The sequence below is a fragment of the Indicator indicator genome, chromosome Z (genome assembly GCF_027791375.1).
Source record: "Indicator indicator isolate 239-I01 chromosome Z, UM_Iind_1.1, whole genome shotgun sequence".
In the NCBI taxonomy this organism is placed as follows: Eukaryota; Metazoa; Chordata; class Aves; order Piciformes; family Indicatoridae; genus Indicator; species Indicator indicator.
This window is the reverse complement of record NC_072053.1, coordinates 65726871-65750713: the sequence shown is the minus strand read 5'-3', so window position 1 is coordinate 65750713 and position 23843 is coordinate 65726871. Positions and strand designations below refer to the sequence as shown.

General features: G+C 39.8%; 1 protein-coding gene across 1 annotated transcript in view; it reads right to left on the bottom strand.

Annotated features, from left to right (window-relative positions):
• Nucleotides 1-23843, bottom strand: part of SLC44A1 (solute carrier family 44 member 1) — a 57291-nt gene that overhangs the window by 18678 nt on the left and 14770 nt on the right. The window contains exons 5-9 of the mRNA XM_054397613.1: nucleotides 11370-11463; nucleotides 7275-7444; nucleotides 5420-5509; nucleotides 3301-3428; nucleotides 2199-2385 (exon numbers count right to left, since the gene is read on the bottom strand). Coding sequence (XP_054253588.1) covers nucleotides 2199-2385; nucleotides 3301-3428; nucleotides 5420-5509; nucleotides 7275-7444; nucleotides 11370-11463 — 669 coding nt within the window. The remainder of the gene's footprint in view (nucleotides 1-2198; nucleotides 2386-3300; nucleotides 3429-5419; nucleotides 5510-7274; nucleotides 7445-11369; nucleotides 11464-23843) is intronic.

Genomic DNA, 23843 nt, shown 5'->3' with positions numbered 1-23843 from the left:
ATCTCATAAGTTTGTAGTCCTCCTGAGTGGTCTGGCCCTTCTTCCAATGGCCACAGACTTCCTCTTTTCTCCCCTAGCTGCAACCAGATCTCTGTACAGCAAAGACTGCTGACTCATATTTCAGCACATGGGAAATCTGTTTCTGCACCTTTAAGACCTTCTTCTTGAAAAATGTCCAGGTTTCCTGGACTCGTTGGCACTTCACAACTGCTTCCCAAGGGACACTGTCCACCAGTCTCCAAAACAGGGCAAGGTCGTCATTCTGCTGAAATCCCTCTTCACTCTTCCAACAACTGAGAACTCTATCATTTCAAGATCGCCGTGCCCAAGACAGCCCCCAACCATCCACAAGTCCTCTATTCACAATCAGCATGTCCAGTAGTAGGGCACCTTCCCTAGCTGGTTCCCTCACCAGGTGTGTTGGGAAGTTATCCTTCACACAGTCTAGGAACGTCTGAAACTGCTCCCTCTCTGCAGTGTTGTACTTCCAGCAAAAGTGAGGCAAGATGAAGTACACCACAAGAACAAGGGCCAGCAATCATGAGACCTCTGCCACATGCTTCAAGAATATTTTATCTTTCTCTTCATCCTGATTGGATGGTTCACAACAGATCACCATATATTAAGACTGACAGCAAACAGAATCATGGCAAAACTCTCCTCAGCTAAGCATTATTTCAGTATATTAATTCACATTGAAGATATTTAATCCTATAAAAGTGTTACATGAACAGCTGATGAAATTCAGTGAAGTAACAAAACACACCTCAAAAAACATTGTTTGGACTAAGCACTGATAACACCTTCTCTACCTTCTTAGCTATGCTTCTACACATATAAAAATTATTATTTTCTTGTGACTAAATTGAACTATTAAAATAATTTTGGGTTCAGTGAACAAGTTCTTCCTAAGTGTAGGTGTCTTCTCATACACAGTTATCCTTGTCTGGATTTAAAAGATCTGGTCCTATTCACACAAAGATTTTGTTTAACTGGTATCGGTGAAGATACAAGAGTGCATATAAAGCTGAAAGCACTTTAAAAAGCCAAAAGCATTTTAAAAGGTAGAAGTCTTTGCAGAATCAAGGCCAACTTAAAAGTTCTGTCAGCAAAATAAAGAATCAATCTGCTACAATAAATTATTGGTTCTGCTACAAATTTTGTTCCTGGGCAGTGGTCTTTACCTCAAAGAATGAAGCATGGGAGTGAGACAGCTCATTTACAGAAGTGAACATTTTCTGCACATAACAGAGCATGTAATGAAAACTGAAATTTTCAACTAGAACAGTAATATACAAATTCTACTACATCAATCTCTTGCTAAGAGTCCAGGCTATGTTAAATACTTACCTTGTATTTTCCTGAAATAGCTCTGTGACCTGAAACACTGCTACATTTAGATCAGCAGTGAACAATGCAGTTCAAAATTCTAAGGTTTTTATAATGAATGATGTTCCTAGTGAATACAATTTCCTATAGCATAACAGAGATACTGATTTTAAAAAGCAGTTGCTAGGTTTCTCCGCTAAAGTAAATATGATATGGACCTACAGGATCAACTAATTCTAGTCGGTCTTCTTAGACCCTGAATACAAACAAAGCTCTCATCTTCTATTCTCCTCTTGGGAAGCAGAAGTTGAGAGTACATTGGCTGCTTTCAGAATACAGTGTACAAACAGCACAACAAGCTTGCTAATCAGCTTGGAAAATTGGGCACCTAAGTTATGAATACTGAAAACTAACTCCAGTATATTTACATTTCAGGAAATAGTAATTGTATGCAACAACCTTTTCATTGCTATGCTTTCATCTATCTGAGTGCTGGCCACAATACACTCATTTTTAAGATTAGCTGCAAGATTCGGCTGGTTTTAACCTATCTGTGTAAAATTAGAGCGAATTACTCAAAAAATCGTTATAGCAATCTTATTAATGGAGCCTTGTGGTTTGCAGCATACCAATGTGCATCAAATAAAAAAGCCAGTCTAAGGCACCAAGTAACATACTGGTAATGCAGACTCATAAACACACAACTTCCTTCCAACGAGTGTTTTGAAGGCCCTAAAGCAGACTAGAACAGAAGCACAATATGGGGGATTTTTTTTTCTAAAGGTTGCCACATGCTTTCAACCAACTCTGCCTGAAAACATGAAAAAACAGAGCAGAATTTATTTAAAAAAGCAACTGGTAGCTCTTACCTGTAGTACCAAGAAAAAGCAGTACTGTGATCCAGTAAGTCCAGAAGAGGACAAGCACAAAGAATGTCCAAAATGGCTGGAAGACTAGCAGTGGCAGGTGAATAAAGACTTTGCCGGCCACGTGGAACAAGGCAATGGTGAGAGCTACTCGTTTGCGCATAATTAACATGATCAAGAACAAGATCACCTGGAGAGAGGAATTTCAAAATCGTATTTTAAAGAACTGAAAAACAAGCAACCTGTTATTTTGCAACCTGTTATTTTGTAGGGTATTAAAAACACACCAAATGGACACATTCTCTACCTACAAGATCACAAGATCTAATTGTAAAACCTCTGTAAGTTTCTTCTGGTGATAAATTACTTTCAAAATCATATTTTTGGGGAATTCCAGTCTCATAGTTATATATTTGGAATCATCAGAAGTCTCAGGCTGATGACAGCAGACCAGATTCTATCCTCAATTACATTTTACAAACCAATCATCATGATTCAACAAAGAACACTATTTAACATTTATATTTGAGTATGCCGTGGTGGTCTTGTCCTGTAAATTAGTTAAACGTTGTGAATTTTTAGGAGTAAAGTCAGTGACTCGGAAAAGAACAGCAAGGCCTAAAGAAGGTAAAACTGGTTCAGTAACTAGTGTTAATATTTTAGTTCACAACAAACCTTCTGTAAATGGAAGAAGTTTGGGAACAAGCAATTTCAGAAGTAGTAGTCTGAGGACTTTCAAATAGGCTTAAATGACTAAGTACCTCTGAACTGGGAACCTAAGGGGAAAAAAACCAAAACTCCTAAACTGAAATTGTAGGACTCCAATATTGTGCCCATTCTTGGAAGAATGTTGACATTTCACAGTAGAAGTTTCACAGTTCAGGGTTGGGAACTCTATCCTGACTCAAAACCAGGTATTAGAGAACAATGCCTAGAAGCTAAAAAAACAAAACAAAACAAAACAAAACCAAACACTGTAACAGGACTTGTGGTAGAAATAAACTTCTCAAGGATGTCTGCAATATAAACCTTCGACTTCATGAAAAATGTAGAGATCACCAGGCAGACAGAACAAGAACATAATACATTCATTAGCAAAGCATACCGTGAAGACTGTAGCTGAAATGGCATAGACCAGGAGAGCCTGAAGATTGTCTTTGGCTATTTGAGTCTCAACAACACCAACAGATGCTCGTTGCTTCGCATACAGCCACCACAGGACTCCTGTACCACCTATGTTTTAGAGAGAGAGAAAAAAAAAAGGAGATAAATAAAAAATGATGAAAGATGCTGTTTCTCTGTGACACAGTCATGCTCCCTGGTATCAGAGAAACTAAACTGTTTCTTCTTTTTATGTCCAGTCTGGTACAGAATACTGAAGGGCACCGACACTTAACCTAGTAGGAGCTTCAGAGAAGTGTTTAGTTCTCTTCCGTTGCCCTCTTCTCAAGTGCATATACTCTTCTCACAGTCTCACCCCACTATGACCAGCTGTTTGTGCTTTAGGGTGAAGTCCATGAAGGAGTAGCCCATGGGGAGCTCAAACAATGAACATCACAGCTCTCTTTAGAGAAATAGATGAATATAAAGAAGAATGAAGAGTTATCTGGTAAGATGTATGTATATATTTACATAAGGCAGGGAGGTAAGAATTTAGGACAGGGAACACAGAGGGACCATTGTATTAGGTTGTGAAATAACAAGAGGAACAAAATAAGGAGCCTCCAACTCCTGGGAAAACTAATCAAGGAGAGAAGTAACAACCATGTTGCTGAAAACAGCACCACATGTTGATGACCTAGAGCTACACCTCCATCAGACAATGTCTTTTGGACGTCGGAAAAAACATAAGCGAAAGGCACAGAAGGCCAATCAAGGTGCTTTCTTCTATCCCTTGTTTCAAAGTCCTAGCCTTACAGCCAGAAAATAATTTTCCTATTCTAGCCATCTTTCCAAGGTAAAACTTCTCACAAATACAAGACTCTAGTCCCTCAAGGAAATGACCTCTCCCATTTGACACCCTTTCCCGCCCCCCGCCCTCCTTTGAGTATCCTTTTCTGTTCTGTTGTTATTTCTGAATCAGCCACACAAACTTATCTAGAGATCACAAGTCTTTGCTGAAGGTACTAAAATGGAGGATGCTCTTCTGGCATCTCCTAAAGGAACAGTGAATACAGAGTAACCAGTATGTTTCATGTATGACATGCTCCTACTCAGTCTGCGTAAGGGATGCAATCTTTTAGAACATAATAACAGATGGTAGTAAGAGAAGTCATTCAAATCTGTCACTCACTATAGCTGCTCAGCTTTTAAAGAGAATAAAATCAAACAAACAAACAAATCTATTTTTTCCTTTTCTGTGGTCCTGACACCAATGATCCTGAAAAAAATACTCTGCTGATTTCTTCCATCCCTTGCGAACATGAATTGCAAGAATTACATTGCCAGTGCTTCCTAATTTAATTACTCTTTTTTTGTGTCTTCCCTACAGTCATCTGCTCATACATTTTGGCTTAGCTACTGATACCAATAATAGAAAACTTTCATTTTACAAATGTAAAGGTTACTGTGGTAAAGTTAAGGCTATTTTCAGGCAAACTGTATAATTCTGGATGAGATGATCTCTGGTCATTCCCAAGACAGCATAGCTAGTTGCATTATATACATGACAGAGGTCATATGGAAAGACAAGGATTTAGAAATGCGAGAAAAGCATTTATGTCCTCTCCTTAAGAACAGGTCACAGACACACCTACAGAGCTCCTCAGAAGACTGAAGAAGATGATCGAACATTTCAGGATTGCACACACAAATCTTCATCCTGAGGTCCCTCAAAGCTGCCCTTTGATTCCACAATGCCTGGGTACAGCCATCAGACACACCCAGCCTAGCTGCCTGGCTACCATGTTTGGAAGGCCCGTTAAGAAGCAAGCAATGTGTAGGGCTGTGTGACAAATGCTGTGAGGAACATCCTGTATTGCCTATGTGGACTCTAGTGAGCTACACCAACAGGAAGCTGGTCAGTCCAGCAGCTGAGCAGCAAGTCTCTAAGAAGCAACCTGCTCTCTGGGAGAGGACTGCAATTACAAAGGTGATATGGCATTTTTGACAAATGTATTGCAAGGGGCTCGAAGAAAAGCTGAAGTAAAATGCATGGTCCAAGATATGTGCAGTGTGTAGCAGGCATGAGGACAAAGATTAGAACTGCGTATTCAGAAACTTACCAAGTGATCCCAGTATGACAAGAATTGTTAAAATCCAGACAAGTACTCTTGAAATGTACCGGATTATAACCATCAGAATCATGGACAGCACTGCAAAAGAAGACAAATAAAATAAGCAGAGAGATTATTTCAAGTAGAAATAGCCTTCCTCATTCTCCTACTGCAATAAGATAACTGCTTTCCAAGAGAATTTTTAGACAGAGATTTCTTTTCTGAGGCTTACAAACTCACTGCACAGACTTAGTTAAGGAAATTATGCACCTCTACAACTTCTGCTTTGATACTGTTGATTAAAACAAAGAGAATATAAATACATTTACATGGTACATTAAATACAAGACATAATGTGTGCATACAGACAGAGATGTATTTAGACAATGACAAAACAGACAGCAGGATATGGAAGTACTCCAGAGTCTGGTAACATAAGCACACCTTCTGAGGACCAGAGTAGAATTTGTACTCAAACATGCCTGTCAAACGAGTGCAGATAATGTGATGCTTGTGTATTCCAAAATGTCACGTCAGTAAGAAGTAAAAAAATTAAGACTTCATTTTCAAAACAAATTATTTAACAAGCTTTGTTCATTTAGTTCCACTGCCATTCAGGAACTGGATGTTAAAAAAGTCCTCTGTGATCTCCACCAACTAAGACCTAGTGAGTGGCATAAAAGCACGTGCATATTTTTGCACATATGTATTTGTGTACAGTAGTTAGATGACACCCACTGAAACGTGGCTTTCTGAAATACACAATGTTAGCTATTATTTAAATATAAATAAATTCTTTTTAACTGTGAAGGTATGAAAACTACTGTTAAAATTAACTGTATGCAAAATTCTGTACTTGAACTTCTGATTCTAACTGAACAGTAGCTCTACTAATCAGCTAGCCACTAGCTTTCAGAACAATAAAGGCAGTCTCAGAGTAAAAGCTTTCTTTATCTGGTACAATTTTGCAGTCTTTCTTTCTAAACCACACACTGCTCATACACACAGCTAATATCTGGAGCCTCCCATTTTAGTATTTCAGATTTCATACTTCATGGGAGTACGCCAGACTTATTAGGAAAGTAATTTATGTATGTGAGCAGCACTCCACCTTAATTCACAGGCACAGGATTTTATTAAAACAGAACTTCAGTCTAGTACAATTCATTACCATAGGACAGAGGCATCTTACAACTGTACATACAATTCAGCACCTCTATACTCCTGGGAATTCTCAGCTCTTCAGACAAGGCTAAGATTTTCAAAGACCTGCAGTTTTTAATTTTGGGGAAAGGGGAAGGAGGAAGTAACATACAATACTGCAAATGGGTACCCAAGGTTTTTTTTGTTTTCCCTCTGAAAGTTCTCATATCCCTGCACAAGTATGTTAAATGAAGCAAACTCAACCCTCTAAACTTTAGAAGAGTGTGCTGTTGCAGATTTCTTGCTCTGTTTGGTTTTGTTGGTTTTGGTTTTTTTTTTTTTTTTTTTACTTATAAAGGGTTTATTTGGATTTGGGTTAGCAGAAGATGGTATTAGAAATGAGAAAGGGAAAATACCATGATAAAAATTAGAAGAATGGGGATGTTCTGTTAACTACACCAAAAATAACATTGGCTCATCAACAGCCAAATATCCTCAATCACATAAATAGTGGAAGAGGGGAAAAAATGAATGCATTTGTATATTGCTTCTGAACAATTCACCCAGCTGTCAAATAACATTTTAAAAGAGCAGCACTCTGAACCATTTTATAAGGGCTTATTGCTATCATACATATTTTTTGCTCATATTGGGGTTAGAGGGTGTTAACAAGCTCCTAATGCAGTACTAAGAAATAGCTAGTAATGAGAAAAACAATTACCTAGTGATAATAAGCAAAGTCCCATTATAATCTCTTTGCTGGTCATAACTCCACTAATCAGCCTGTGTAAGACACTACTGTCACTGACAAAGGTGATCAGGGCCTCTGCAAACTTGGCATAGCAGGAAATGTTCACAGGAGCACAGCGATGGAAGAATGGAATAGGTGCACTGGTGACACAAGAAAAAAAAATCAGAAAAAAAAATTACTCCTACTTAATATAAATGTCACATCAACACAGAAATGAAAAGTGAATAGATGCAACCATTCCACCCTCATAACATCACAACCAGAAACCATGTGTTGAATGTACAAGTGCTGCTGGAATGAGGATGATCACAGTGGGAAGTGATGCAGTTCTTACAAGTAACCCTGTGAGGCTGGAGTGCACAGTCCAATAGGAAATTATTATCCTCCCACCCTTAAACAGCAAGGCTCACAAAATATCTATTTTGCCTTAAACGTCTTTCATTCAACTGTCAGGTGGTGTACCAGCAGCTGAAACAAAGTCTTTCACTCATGTCAGAATGGAATGCTGGCCCGTATTTGCAACGAAAGAAATCCCAGAACGACAATCTCCTTGAAAGCATGCAATTTATGCTAAAAGACATTACCATTTATAACTGCTGCCAAGCAAAACAAATGTATTGATTCTTAGTTTTTCCCTATAAGAAACTTGCTCTTGTACTGAGGAAGTGCTTACTTCCATTAACTTTGTTTAAAATTGTGCACTACATTCTTCGCAAAACATGCGGATGCCTCTGTTGTTTCATCATTCCTGAACTGTTTTGGAAGCATCCTCCTCAAAAATACTGATGCTATGCTCAAAACTTTGCAGAATGCTCAGCAGAACATGTTATCATGTCCATCAGAGGAAGATACAAGGGAACAAAAAGTTGACTTTAAAAGTGCATAATTTTGTTTTTCAAATGTTTCCCATTAAGTAGCTAAGAAACTATGTCAGATTTTAAAGTGGCCTATTACATCTTTTGCTCAATCTTCCCAATTACACTTCAGACACGTGTTCCTTCCTGTAATTCAATCCAATGGAAGAAATGCCTTTCATATTGCCAGTCTTTTCTTCCAACCCCTGTATTTGTTTCACTCTGCCCAATTTTCCTTACTTAAAAGATTTCAGCAGACTGTAGCAGCAATGCACATCATCTTTTGTGGTTTCCCCACTTCTGCAATGACCTAAAACCTTGCAATTTTCTGTACTCCATAACTATTTTTTAAGCCCATGCCTTTCCAAATTTCTGTCATTTTATACACGTACCGAACAAATTAGCTGCCTCAGGCACATTCCTCCTGTGCACCCTTTTTTTTTGGAAAAAAACGTAATGTGCTGAAAAACACTAGTGTGTAATTACTCTGCACAGAATTTGGGAGAAATTTTAGTCACTTGTCATACCCAGGTAATTAGTGGCTTCTAGGTTTTTGTTTGAAGTGATTGAACATTGAGATTAGACACTTTTAAATTTACTGTGCTGAGTAGGTAAATGCATCTGGAGATGCTCATATTGATGGTCTACTTTTGGGTAGTGATGAAGACAGCAATTAAGCACAGCAAAGTAAATGTGAATTAGTCAGTTGTTAAAAAAAAATTAAGCCCATAATGATGGCTGCCCTATTTAAAAGGCGGCCCATGTATCCCCTCAGCCTCTTACAACATAGCCTGTTTTGGAACATGCAGCATACTGGAATAGCAGTAATATTGGAAAAGACTGGAATTTGAGATGTTAACTGCTCCAACTTTGCAGAACACCTAGAGCATTTAGAAGTTGTCAGTATCAGTAACAAAACTCAAATTCTGAGCTGGCAGTAAGCTAAGGACTGTTGTTCCTGCATTCAGATATCAAAGTATCTGTTTTGAAAAGGGGAACGAATGGGATTAAAATACCATTCCAAAATATGTCCCAACAGAGGAGAACATGGATTCTGTGTACCAGTTTGTATTATTCATCTAATATACCCTAGGCAATTTCACTACACATTTCAAGTTACCTATTTTCACATGCAATAATTAATTTCTAACTTTGTTGTAATTAATAAAAAAATTAGGTTAGTGGTTCCTACAAGGTTTCATGTAAATAGGAGTAAATAGGACTCCTGAGAATCCAGCTTTTCAGATACGCTGCTGTTTCAGTGGGTCTCACTGAAGGAACAGGTAAGGTAAGGTGTCTTATTTAATAAAAAAAAAATACAGTAATATTCTGTGCCCTCTGACATTTTATATGGCTTCTTGATTATAACTTGGTATATTACATACTGGAATGGAATGACAAGTTTCTGAAACTAAAATGATGCTTAATCATGAGTACAGTTTCAGTCAGCAGAGGATGGTGTTAAAAATTGTACTTTTAAAGCATTATTCCAATAACTTTAAGAGACCTTATTGTTAGATCAGTAAATTTCACAGGACTGCTTTTTCCTCTTACTACTTCACCTGGGAATATACAGCAACTGGTTGGTGTGGATCTTGGCTGGAATGTAACAGCTGTTGGCTGCTTTTGGATCTCTAGAGGGCAGCCCCTTGGCACAGCTCTGCACAGCTGGTTGACAGATAAATGCTGCAGGGAAAACCTGGATAGGTTTTCCTCTGGAATCCTCTAAATTAGGCTCTACTGAGGCTGAGATATACTAGGCATGGTTTCTGAAAGAAACGTGTATCACTGGCTGCATTACTAGACTGCACTGCTGCGTCAAAGTTGGACATAATGCCTTGAAGCTGAGGGATCAGAGTTCACTGAACTCTGAAGCCTCAGCTCAAGTGCTTGAAAAAGCCTGGTCACCAAACAGAAAATATCAAGGGACAGTCCTCACAGCACAAGCTACCTCCATCCCATGGGACTAATGGGAATCAGTTCATACCCCTGACAGATCAAGTCTGAGAACACAAATGTTAGGTAAGTTCTCCCTGAATGCCTCAGCCTACAGGATGTTGGGCTTTCATTTGTTTGTCTCCACAGGATTCCATTTCCTTTCCAAATTACACTAACTTACTCAAATAATTTAACTATAAAAATCTGAAAAGCGGAGTGGCTTACAGATGCAATATTGGCCCTGTTTTGTCTCAGGACATTAAGTTCAGACTTTTCAATCTCAGAAATATTCAAATATATTGTACATTTTATTCATATAGAGTAAAAAAAAAAAAAAAGGGAAACACTCCACCCACACAATAACTTTTCAAAATTAACTCTTGAGGTAGTTGGGGCAATTTGTGTAGTGCCATTAGAGCTTTAACACAGCATTTTAGCTGTTTTCTTATTAAGCCATATTCATTCAGATTGAATGACATCATGTGAGAAGTCAATATAATTTGGGCAAAAATTAAGACTGGCAAGCTTTTTTAGTATGCAAGGTGGCACTGAGGTTTTAATTTGGTTTTGTGTTACAGCTATAACAGCTGGTTAGCTGCATGGAGCATTAATCTGCTGTTGAGAAAACTTTTTTAAAAATTTTAGTATTCCAGCTGCTCCTTATGTCACTACAATGTAATAAAATTATTTAGTGGAGAGGCTACAACGAAGACAAGAGAGACTTAAACCAGAGTTTATGAGTTTGGTCAATTTTCCCAATTACACTTCAGACACAGAGGTTTGGGGGTTTTTGTGGTACTTGACCATCCTTGTATCAGTCATTTTGGGACTGAAAGAATATAAAATGAAGCAATTTGCTAAACTGCTGAAGTAAAGCATAAGAAGTGAATGCTGCAGAGAGCTGCATCTAAGTACAGCCTTTTTCTTCCCAAGAAACCAAACTGCTCCACCAAATGCTCCATAATTGTCTCTGATCTGCATTGCTGACAGGCAGATGGCTATGGGGTGAAAGCTAGTGCAACAGCTGATACTCAGCAGTATGAGTTACACAAGATAGAACAGAACTTAAAGATACCAGCTCAATATTCTCAATAATACATCCAAGGATACTTTGCATTTTTCTTTAAGAGTTGCCTTTACAATCTTTTTAAAATGCGTGCCAATAATACACTAAAACATCCACTTGTTTCTGTCCTGCATATTTTCTGAAGAACTGTCATGAACAAAACTTTTTGCTCCCTCCACCCCCAATCAGACAAGATGTTAATATTACCTCTCTGGAACAGGGTATTTAGGACACAACTTGGCGGCCCTTGGGTCTGTGGTGTATTCTGATGGTGTTAGTTCATAGCTACACAGAGTGGATCCTGTTGAGAGGGAAGGAAAAAAAAAAGATTGGAAAAAAATAACAATCAAATATTCCTGGTCTTTGAAAATAGTATTAAAACTGCTGCTTCTCATGTTATTACCACAAAATTATGCTACAGTTCATCCTTTAATGGAACAGTGAATTAAGTCCACCACAGGCTTCAGGCTGAGAGAATTAAAGTCACTATCTAGCTTTAGGACTTCCAACATTTGTATATTTGAGTGGGAAAAGCAAATTCACAATGCAATTTAAAGAGAAGGACAAAAAGAATTTTGAAATGTTTCTCCCCTGCAACTTCACCAGGCTTTTTTTTTTTTTTTCATTTTTAGTGCATCAATATTGCATAAGAAAACATTCATTACTGAAAGAAAATATTCAAGTGTTTTTTCTTTTTCTTTTAAAATTTTTTTCTGTTTTTAAAACACAACCAGTCTGTAGACTCCAGGGAGAGGAACCAAACTGATGATGTTAGAAATTTGGCTGAAAAATAGCACAAGCTCTGCACCAGATGCTCAAAACTTCTAATAAAGTTGAACTGTCTCCATAAACAAATTGGTTTGGCACAATAAAGAACAAGTTGCCTACAACAAAACTCAAAATAATTTAAGGTTTCCTTAGTCCCTGGCACTTGCATTATAGATGTACATTACACAGATCTCTTTCCATTTGTCTATATTCAAGACATCGACATCCGAGTCAATGCTTCTAGGACTATAGCAACAGCCAAATCAGATTGGAGCAGCAGTCTCTCAGAAAACGCAAGGGAAAAGTGAGAAAGCCTCTAACAGTAAAAGCTGCCTATCCAGAGTAGAGTTCCTTCCCAAGATTGTTTCCTAGCAAGTTTATTTCACCCCCCAGTGCAAAGTCTCTGCGTATATAGCCTTCAGTGTCCTTTTTTCCCTACATTATAAGGTACGGGCATCTTGACCATCCTTATAAATATTCAATTTTTTTCCATTGTGAAAGTCTCCCCTCCAGAAGTAGTAGTTTGTAGCAAAGTTCTACAAACTGGATAATCTGGATAATACATACACACTTCTGCCCAAATTAACCCCTGACTTATGACAAATAGCTTTATCTTGACCCATGTGATACCAGAGTTATTATTTGTAGAAGCTGCATAAAATATTTGCAGAAATTTTGTTTTCCTGTGCCACATTGCTACCTCTATGAAAAGTGATCTTCTATTTACAGACTCAAAGAAGAGGGAGCAGCTGGCAGGTTATCTCATGCAGTCTCTGGAAAACTACATAAACACCACTTCTATGAATTCGTCTTTTGGGAGCAGGTCATTGAAGAAAGTTAGATCTCCGCAAAGAGAAGGAATAGGTAAAACATCCTATTTGAAGATTAGCCAATCTGATTACTGCTGTTTGAGTTTGCAAGACGTGTAAAAGTTTAAAGAAGAACTCAAATCACCTACTTTGCTGTGACAATTAGGTTTCTCAAAGACATTATGATTCCTAAATTACTATCACTTGTAAATTGTGAGTAGAATTCAGAGAACAAATATTTTTAAATAAATAAACAATTTAAGTAATACATCCTTTCCTTCCTACAGCAATGCACCCATTACTTCTGGAGAAAGGAGAACAACTTCAAACTGTCCTACAGGGACTGGCTTTGGGATCCCAACATGTTGTACCCTTGTAGAAAAGTATTTTGAAACTATGCACTGCAACAGGTGCTGGGCTACTGGTGAGCACACAGGGTTTATTGGTCCCCCAGGGCAGTATTTGGTACTTTCACCTACAAAGTGGTATCCTGAAGACACAACACTGCTTCTGTTCCATGGTTTCTGCAGATGAATATTCTGTTTCATGCTGACATCAACACCAGATGAAAATGAAAAGTGCTGGCCAGAGCAAAGTATCATGGGGCTTGAAGTTTTAACATGGGAGGCTTCCTGTTTCCAGTTGCCGCTTCCAGTTTCCTGGTTTCGGGTGTTCGTCTTTCCTGCTGGGCCGATTGTGGGCTTGGCGGGTAGCAAAGTTGTTTTCTTGCTGCCTTCTGCTGCTGCTTCTGCTTTTGCTCTGCTAAGGTAATTGTGCATCATAGCACCTCATTCAAATCCTTATTTCAACCCAGGGGATTTTTTTTTTTTGGGTGTTACTTTTTCTTGTGTTTGGGGGAGAGGGGCTTGTGGGAGTGGACTATGTTAACCCAAGACACCTAACCCTAGGGAACAACAACCAGCATTTCCTTTAAAAGCCTTCTTTCTGTTTTGGCTGATCTTGGATTAGTAAGGAGCTGAAGAGCTCTGGCATTCCTAAAACGAGCTTCATTTATGTAAACGTAGTGTAGAAAGCCAAAACAAAGGTAGATCAAACTCTTCAAAGATTCTTTCCAGCTCTGAAGACAAATTGTTAAAGGTCTTACGCACTCAGTGGACATAGCACACAGAATAAGACATAACCTGCTTTCCACAGCAGTAAGTAAATAGAAAGTTCCAAAAGACTTTTAGAGATCAGAGCTCCAGTACAGCTTTCTTTCCAGCATTTCCTGTGGTGTAAACAAACACACAAAACCCCTGCTACATCAGCATCACTATCAGTATCAGAGTTTACAACAGAAGAAATGGTAGGACTTCCTAAACCATCCACTAAGAGGACCAGCCTACACAGAACACCACTGACATTAAGACTGCCTGAAAGAATGACAGTGGTGGAAAGTACTTCAGGGGTTCTGGATCCCATTCTGGGCTGCCCAGCAGTGCTTATCCATCTATCAACATTGTTAACTGGAACTAAAGTAAGGACTTTCAGGTCTGAAAATAGAGACTCATATTCAAAGTCAAGGATTTAAGCAGAAAATACACAACTATGCAGATACTTGGGATAGCTTCAGTATCAGAAATAGAACAGTCTACTTAGGCATGTTCTGCTTAAGTTAGGCATGGCTCCAAGCAGCTCCACAAAATCACAGAGTAACTCAAGTTGGAAGCAACCCATAAGGATCATCAAGTTGAATTCCCTGCTCCTCACAGGACTGCGTAAAAATAAACCGTATAACAAAGGGCATCCAAATACCCCTTTTCACAGACATATGGTAAAGCACAGACAGAGAGACTACAAATCACTGTTTTGATAAGGTAATTTATGATCTTCCATGTATGGTCTCACAGTTGTGATTCTGACTGACACTACGCATATTGTGCACATATTATGCCATTAACTGACTTCTAAAAGACCATATGATGAAGCAAAGATTACAGTTAAAAACCTCAACATCTTATTCCAAGTATTTCGTCTCCTCAAGCAACATCCTGTTGGTCCATCAGTAATGCAAGTCCTCTAACACAATAACCAAATTCCAGGTAATCACAGATACAGAGAACTACACAAAAGTTAGCAGGAGTGAGACTGTTTAAATAACAACTACTGGCCTCTCCATTTTCAGCCCAGGGATAATTCCTCTTGGATTCTGGGTGTTATATATGAGTATCACCAAATAAAACACAGCTAACATTGTGAATACGTGACTCAGAGATTATATTATTTGACCAACCTATCCAATACAAGCTAGAGATATTGACAGCTGAATGTTGACAAGAGCTGGAGATCACTGGTTTTCAGGAAGGACAAGGCTCCTAGACTAATAAAGATGGCATTCTTAACACTTTTCTACATTTTTCACTCCAGAGCTTGCCTCAGATCTATCTGTTGAACTCTATCATCCCAAAACTGTCAGTGTAAACCATGTTGCCAGCCCAAAGTTTCAGACAATGAGACAACTCACAACAGAATCACACATTATGTTGGCATATTACAGACTAGTAACGTGGCATAGAAAAGTGGAAGCTTAAGGCACTGGCTCATGTATCTATAGGGAATGCACAGCCAAAAAACACAGAACAGGCAGGATGCCAAGCACTACTTCCACAAAAGGTGGTAAATTGCTATCCATTGTTGGAGAGAACAAATGCTGCATGACCTCAGAAAAAGAGTGCCTATGGGGAGTAAACTCCTGCCAAGAAGAAAAAAGGTTCAGGCCATCATGAAAAGAAATACACAGACACTGACCAGACTTCCTTCATTACTGGTCTGCTAGGTCTGCCAAAGATAATTATACCCCGTCCATAACTACAGGAAATAATTCTGCTCCAAACACAAACACTGAGAATGCATAAAGTTTAGGCTTGTATAAAATTCCTATTTGCCTGCAAGTTTTTTCAGAACAAAAATATTCCAGAAGCAGACATATTTCAGATTTGATGCTTCATCTTAGAATTAAGTAGCATTTGGCTGTGCACAGATTAGCACCAGAGCTGGAAACGAGTGAGAAAACAAGACTTCCTTCAATGTGAAGTAGCAGTCAACGTGGAAGCATCAGAAGACTGCACAAACCATAGCTAAACACTGCAGTTATGTCTTTTGCAAATGGTGCAGGAACAGAGCCAGAAGGCCTAACAAGGATATAGCTGAACATATGCAAACCTAATAATAGTAGTAAGATAGGCATGAACCTAATTTCTGTGTCCTAGTAGAGCCTAGAAAACTAGCAATGCTTTGAGATGGGCAAGAAAGCACAGGAGTCCATTTAGCGGTCAGGACTTCTTATTAATATGACAGATTTGTTCTTAGTGAAGAAAGCAGGTTCATTTTCTAGATCTATCCACTGATGCCTTCCAAAAGCAGAGTTTGTGTATTAAAGGAAGGAAACTAAGGATTGTATGGACCTGAACTTCTAGTTGTTGCAGAGAGACATACCATTACTTCTCTAAAAAACTGACTGCCAAAGGGCAGGAGAGATTACAGCTTGCTTTTATAAATGTGGGACTGAAGTGAAAGCAAGTATTCCCCCAGTGCCCCCAAGAATACTCCCCAGAAAAATCCAACACAAACCCCCATTACTCAGAGCTTTAAAAAAAGTCTCCAGAACTGAAGACTACAAAAAGAACTATTGAGATAGCTAAGCACAACTGCTGTTACAATCAATTGTATATTAAACCAAAATAAATTTAGAAAATCCTAGCCAGAATTCATTTTCCTGTAACTTAGGTTGTAATTAAGAAGCCCAGACTATGCTCTTCTCTATCCCTCATTCTACAAACAGTACAGAAAGTTGAGAGAAGTACTAATTTAGCAATTCTTCCGCTCGTATTTCTTCCAGTGCCAAACAAAAGCAGCTATTCTGGAATCTAATTAAAAATCCATCTAGTCCGGGAGCAGATGTTTCCCCTACTGTAGGTCCCCACCACTTATATAGCTCAAGCATACACTTGAGTACTAACCATCTATTAAAACATCCAAACACTGTAATTCTAACAGTTTATCTGTTGACATCTAAAAATATTCTCATGACAGTAAGTTTTGTAAATTAACAGTAACTAGTGTGGAAAAAAAAATCTGTCTCTTCAATGCCTAATAATTTAACTTTTTTACCTCTCGTCTCATGTTACTCAGGTTATGAGATCAAGGAATACTTTTCTTAACCTTCTCTAAGCTATTTCTTCTTTTAATGTCTTTTCTCTTCCTGACAGTTTTCTCTTTTCCAGGCAGAAGAATCATTTTGTTTTTACCTGTGAGTATCCTTGTTTCCCTTCTCAGTATGTGTGTACAGTGAGAATACACAGATGTGTTTATGTGAGAGTGTGTGTGTGTGTGTGTGTGTATTTGTTAACAAAGTTAAGAAAATACTTTGTCAGGGAAGGATCAAAACACAGTCTTTATAATGCCAATGGAGTGTGAGTTTACAGAAAATACAGTCCCTATTTTTCTCTTTTCACAAGTGATAAACATTATACTTTCAGACCAATGCTATGCTGTCATCTAATCCTCTCGCTATCCTCAGTAGCTTCACAATCTCTTTCCCAACTAGCAATAACCATTTAAAATAAAATGCTAAGTGCACAGCAATTGTTGTTTCTCATCCCTTCATTCTGCAGGCATTCCTCTCCATTCAACATTTTATTCCACTGCAACTGAAATAAGATGTTATTTGTTTGGGTTTTCTTTCATGCAATTCTAAATAATTCAATAGCTGCAACAAGATTTATTACCTCATTGTTTCTACTCCTTTCCAAATGATTTATCAACATAATCAATGACACATACAATATTACTGGACAATTCCACATGAAGCCACTTTCTGCTGTGTCAATGAATTCATTCTGACTAGGGGATCCATTTTCAACATAAGAGAAGCCTGATGGTCCGTTCTGGTAACAAGGTAGAGTAGCAGCGCATGACTCCATAACTCAAACCCAGTCAAAGTATACTTTTATTCCAGTCATTCAAGAAATGACACTCAACATACACAGGTTCCTAAAGACCTGTATACAAATCATGAGAAAAGGATTAAGTTTTAACCACCACATTTTGACTATAAACAAAGTACATGGAGGGAAACAGGCACATCAGAAAAACATCAGAAGCTGCTCACAGTGTAATTGCTCTAAGGAAAGTATGTCTTGGTTTAACAGAGTCTGCTCTAAACAAGGCTCATGCCCATGATCCAGAGCGAGTGAAACACACAAAAATCCCTGTGGGTTGATATACAAAGAGCTTAATGGAAATAATACAATGCAGAGTTACCTTAGCTATCTCACAGGAAACCAAAAACAGAAGCAGCAGCCAGCCATAATACAAACCCCTACTCCCCAAGCCCACAGCTAGCCGAGTGGAAAAGACCAACGTCCCCAAAATGGAACTCAAGTCTCTCATGCTACAATCAGAACTTCAAGCCCCATTACATTTTCCTCCAGCCAGCACTTTCATTTTAAAGCTGGCATGACCTCAGCATGGTACTGAATACACATCACCAGATTCAATTGGCTAAAACCCATAACATTCTCCACCCATTATTCTATACCATCTATGCCCAGTAGCAATTAGCATTGAATACGTTTATGGACCTCCCCAGACAGTTCCTTCTCAGTAGAAACACAGGCCCACTCAGAGGTAGAGACACTTCCCTTGCAGTGCTGGAGCCTGCTACTCGTTTCATCTATTTGTCCTTGGCCATCTTTCAAGGCCAGATATGAAGACCGAGTGACCACCTATGGTTCTTCCCCTTGTTCACTTGATAACCCTGAGTCATCCTCATCCTTTGCCAGACAAACTTTCCCTTGTATGTTTCTTTTTCCTTACAGGGTGACTGATACTGGCACAGGCTATTTCTCTGGGGTAGCTGCTATGCCTGCTGTTGGTGTCTGAGTAGCCATGGTGCCTGACGGTCTGCTTGTAGGTCCAGAGACTTCCTCCTGCCCCCGAGTGCTCTGAACAGTAATGAGAAGGGCTCAACAGACATGGGACAGGCTCCAGCATATTGCAGTGATTTCTGTCTCTTAGGAACTTCTGGGCTGACAACAGACTTTTTCCAAATATTTTACCAGTTTGTCAGGATTTTGTGCTTTTTCAGGGGTGAAATTCCAAGAAATCAGAGGTGACTACCATCCCAGGCACTTGCCCATACTCTTCTACATACCCTGCCACTCATAAATATCCAGCCTCAGGACAGATCTCCAGGTGATATTCTTGGAAAAGACCTGCATCACTCTGGACAAGACCTGGCCCCTCAGCCAGGTGAGATTACATCTAAAACAAGTAACCACATCACAACATGCCAGTAACCATCACAGCAACAGAATAGCTTTAAGCCATTTCCCTGTGGTGATAAGCACCAGCAGAAAGAGCACATCAGGTACAAGTGTGCAACATAACCAGGGCTAGGCCCTAGCACATCAGCCCAGCTGCCCCCAGAAAGCAAATGCATCAACATGGCAAACATACTACAGAAATGTGTATGAAATTCTGTTAACAATGTTTAACTGAATCTTCTTGTTATCTCACTTCTCATTATCTCAACCCTTTCATGCTGCACATGGGGCGCTAAAGTAACACTGCCCTGTTTTAGCTCAGTCTGTTCTAAACAAGACTCATGCCCATGATCAGGAGAGTGAAACACACAAAAAGCCCTGTGGGTTGATGTAAGAAGAGTTTAATGGAACCAACACAATGTTCAGTTACCTTCACTATTGCACAGAAAAGCAAAAGCAGGAGCACCAGCAGAAGCCAGCCACAAAATGACCATCCCACCCACTAAGCCTGTGGCCAGCCTGGCAGAAAAGACCAACATCCTCAAACTAGAAAAAAAGGAAGCAGCAACCGGAAACAGGAAGTTTTTCCTGTTACAGCTACAAGCCTCAAGACATCTTGCTCCAGTCAGCAGTTTTGTTTTAGAACTGGCATGATGGCCCCATGGTATTGAATACTCATCAGCAGATTCAACTGGCTAAATCCATGACAAATTACCAAGAATAACTGCAAAGACACTCCCTGATTACTACACATGAAGAGGTCATTATCTGCAGACAGCCATTGCTCTTTCACACAGCTCGGAGAGAGCTACAAGTTACCCAGAATGATTTTATTGATTTCTTTCAGGCCAGTCTTCACAGCAGACTGAATGTAGCTTTATATCTAAGTGCACCCAGACCTCAACAAGCCCAACCTAGCCACACAATTCTGCCCGCTAAGATGCCTGCCAACATGTTACAAAATAGAACTTTCATTTTAGATTCCTAAATCTGCATGCAGTCATTTACATAGGAATAGGAATAGATAGGAATATTAGTTCCCACACTGACCAGTCAGTATATTTATCAGTGAATTAATCACGACAGAAGTTATGACCACCTGTTTAGAGTTTCTTTCTAACAATGACATTTCACTACTCATTTGGCACAGTCATATATGAATTGTATTTTCAAGGGTATTTCATATCACTTTGGCAAGTCCTCGAAAAGAGCAAAGCAATGTTTCTTGGACATCAAGTTTTACACAAATCAGCTTTACGGAAAAATCAGCTTTCAGCCAAATAGATCTTTTTTTAAGTGCCAAAACCAACAAAAACATTGAACTGTGGGAAGATAGCTACAGTTATATTGAACCCCAAGTACTCTCTGCCTGAGGTGTTTTGCTGGGTCATAAGTTCCTGGGGAGGCTAGCAGCAGCCAGTTCACAACATACAACACTCTCAATTGTGTCCAATCCATAGTTCTACAATTTCAATTATCATAGTATGTCTGTGTAGGAATAGCATTAGAATTGCTAATGTTCTCAGCCATCATTGCACCTTTCTGCATCACCTCCAGGAGTTGCTCCAGAACATGCCTGCACTTTAAAACCTGCATCTCTGCACAGGCTCAATATCTGACTGGTCAGCTGCCCAGATTTTTCCTTCCTGTTTTCCTCCTTCTTGTGAAAGTTCTCAGTGTTCAGGGTGTCAACTATTCTGCGGGCACACATGTTCTTGTTTTCCTAAAAGTCAGGCACACTTTGTGAGGGACAGACTTCTTTTCTTAAATGGGAAGATACTGTAAATGTCAGACCTGACTGTGGGACAGTAAGTGGGGTGGGGGTTGGAGTAAAGTTACTGTCCTGAATTGGTGCAGCGTTATTCACCAAATCAGCTCCTTTCACCAAATTACAGCAGAATAGAAAGTACATCATTACTGACTCATAAAGCCAAAAGGCTGCTTTGTCATGAAATTATCTTCATGCCTTAAGCAAGCATTTCCTCTGCCCAAAATGCTTAATTATAATCTTGCCTACAGAAGAATACAAGCTGTACTGCACAATAAGTAAGAGCTAGGCCATACTGCTCTTAATCTTAGGGGTTGGCACTTCTGTTATGTTCTGTACAGCCAATCAAGTGCCTGTCCCACTCTGGGAAAGGGACTGAAAATGCTAAGTTAGCTGAAGGATCATACCTCATTAATCAATGAAAGGATGTTGAAGTATGTTTTAATATGTCACATCTTTTTATAAAGCTGTTTAGATAAAACCAAAGCAAAACAAACATTATTTGAACTTACTATACCATCTCTTGATGGACTGAAGCACAAAAGAGGATTTCTGTAGGGTGGAGGAGTTCTTAAACAGTAATTTATGAAAGAATTTCAAGGTGCATGGACAGGTAAGGTGATTTCAGTAATGGGCATGTGAGCCCCACGAAAATGGTTAACTCTTCAAAAGCACATGCAACAACCTACAAAGAACTGATGTCCAGCACAACTGCTATTTTCAGGTTGAAAGAAGGGTTAAAGCTTTCAGAAATGTTCAGCAGAGCAAAATTAAGAGTTGACTGCATTCTCTACCCATATATTTAAAACATTAAGGTGTTTTTCTTGTTGAGTGGCAATTAGACGTTGCAAGCCTATGAAAATTCAGTACTCCAAATCACAAGAAATCAAATACTCAAGTTCAACAGGGCAAACTTTAGCCCCAATTGTTAGGGGAAATCCCATGGGACAAGGAACTAGAAGGTAATGGGTCCCAAGACAGCTGGTTAACATTCAAGGACCACTTCTTCCAAGCTCAGGATCACAGCATACCATAGGAAATCAAGAAGGGGAGCCAGGAAACCTGCATGGGCCAATTCAAGTGGAAGAAGAGTCTACAGATCATGGGAGGAGGGGCTGGCCACTTGGGAAGAGCATAAGACTGTTGTCAGAGGAAGTAGGGAGGCAGCTAGGAAAGCTAAGGCCTCCTTGGAATCAAACCTTCCAAGGAAAGTCGAAGACAACAGAAAGGGATTCCTCAAATACATTGCAGGAAAAACTAACACTGGAGACAACACAGGCCCATTGCTGAATGAGGTAGGCACCTTGATGACAGAGGATGCAAAGAAGGCAGAGTTACTGAATGCCTTCTTTGTCTCTGTCCACACTGCTGGAGACTGTCCTCAGGAGTTCCACACCCCTGAGGCCTCAGAGAAAGTCAGGATAAAGAAGGAGTTTCCTTTGGTCGATGCAGACTGCATTAGGGATGAATTAAGCAATCTGAACATCCATAAATTCATAGATCCTGATGGGATGCACCCACACTGCTTACAGAGCTGGCAGAAGTCATTGTTAAGCCACTCTCCGTCATCTTTGATAAGTTGTGGGGAACAGGGGAGGTGCCTGAGGACTGTAAAAAAGCAAATGTCACTCCAGTCTTCATAAAAGACAAGAAAGAGGACTTGAAAGAAGACCTGGGTAACTATAGACCAGTCAGCCTCACCTCCATCCCCAGGAAGGTGATGGAACAGCTTATCCTTGGCACCATCTCAAGGCATAACAACAATAAGAGGGTCATTGGGAGCAGTCAACATGCTTTTTCCAGGGGGAAGGCACATTTGGTCAATGTGATAGCCTTTCATGAGGACATAACCAGGTGGTTAGATTGTGGTAGAGCAGTAGATGTGGTTTATCTTGATTTTAGTAAAGCACGTGACACTGTCTCGCACAGCATCCTCACAGCTAAGCTGAGGAAGTGTGGTATGGACAATTGGGTAGTGAGGTGGACTGTGAACTGGTTGAAGGAAAGAAGTCAGAGAGTTGTGGTCAATGGGACAGCATCCTGTTGGAGGCCTGTATCTAGTGGGGTCCCTCAATGGTCAGTACTGGGACTGGTGCTGTTCAATACATTCATCAATGACCTGGATGAAGGCACAGAGTGCACTGTCAGCAAGTTTGCTGATGACACAAAACTGGAAGGAGTGACAGACATACCTGAAAGCTTTGATGACATTCAGCAAGACTTAGACAGGCTGGAGAGTTGGGAGGGGAGAAATTTAATGAAATACAATAAGGATAAGTGTAGAGTCATGCATAAACCCATGTATCAGTATAGACTGGGGACTGACCTGTTGGAGACCAGCACAGAGGAGGGGTCCTGGTGGATACAAGAGTGACCATGAGCCTGCAATGTGTCCATGTGGCCAAGAAGGTCAATGGTATCCTGGGGTGTATTTCAAGGGGTGTGGTTAGTAGGTCAAGAGAGGTTCTCCTCCCCCTCTACTCTGCTGCGGTGAGGCCACATCTGGAACATTGCATCCAGTTCTGGGCCCTTCAGTTCAAGAAGGACCTCAGGGAACTGCTTGAAAGAGCCCAGCACAGAGCCACAAAGATGATTAAGGGAGTGGAACCCCTTCCTTTTGAGGAAAGGCTGAGGGAGCTGGGTCTCTTTAGCTTGGAGAAAAGGAGACTGAGGGGTGACCTCATTCATGTTTATAAATACATGAAAGGCGAGTGTCAGGAGGACAGAGCCAGGCTCTTCTCAGAGATGCCCAACAATAGGACAAGTGGCAACACATGGAAGCTGGAGCACAGCTGGAACACAGCTGTTTCCACGTGAACATAAGGAAAAGCTTTTTCACTGTGAGGGTGACAGAGCACTGGAAGAGACTGCCTAGAGAGGCTGTGGAGGCTCCTTCTCTGGACACATTCAAAACCCACCTGGATGCATTCCTGTGTGTCCTACTCTAGGTGATCCTGCTCTGGCAGAGGGATTGGACAAGATGATCTTTCAAGGTCCCTTCCAACCTCTAACATTCTGTGACTCTGTGAAATACACATATTTTACCCTCCATCTTCAGAACCTGACAGCT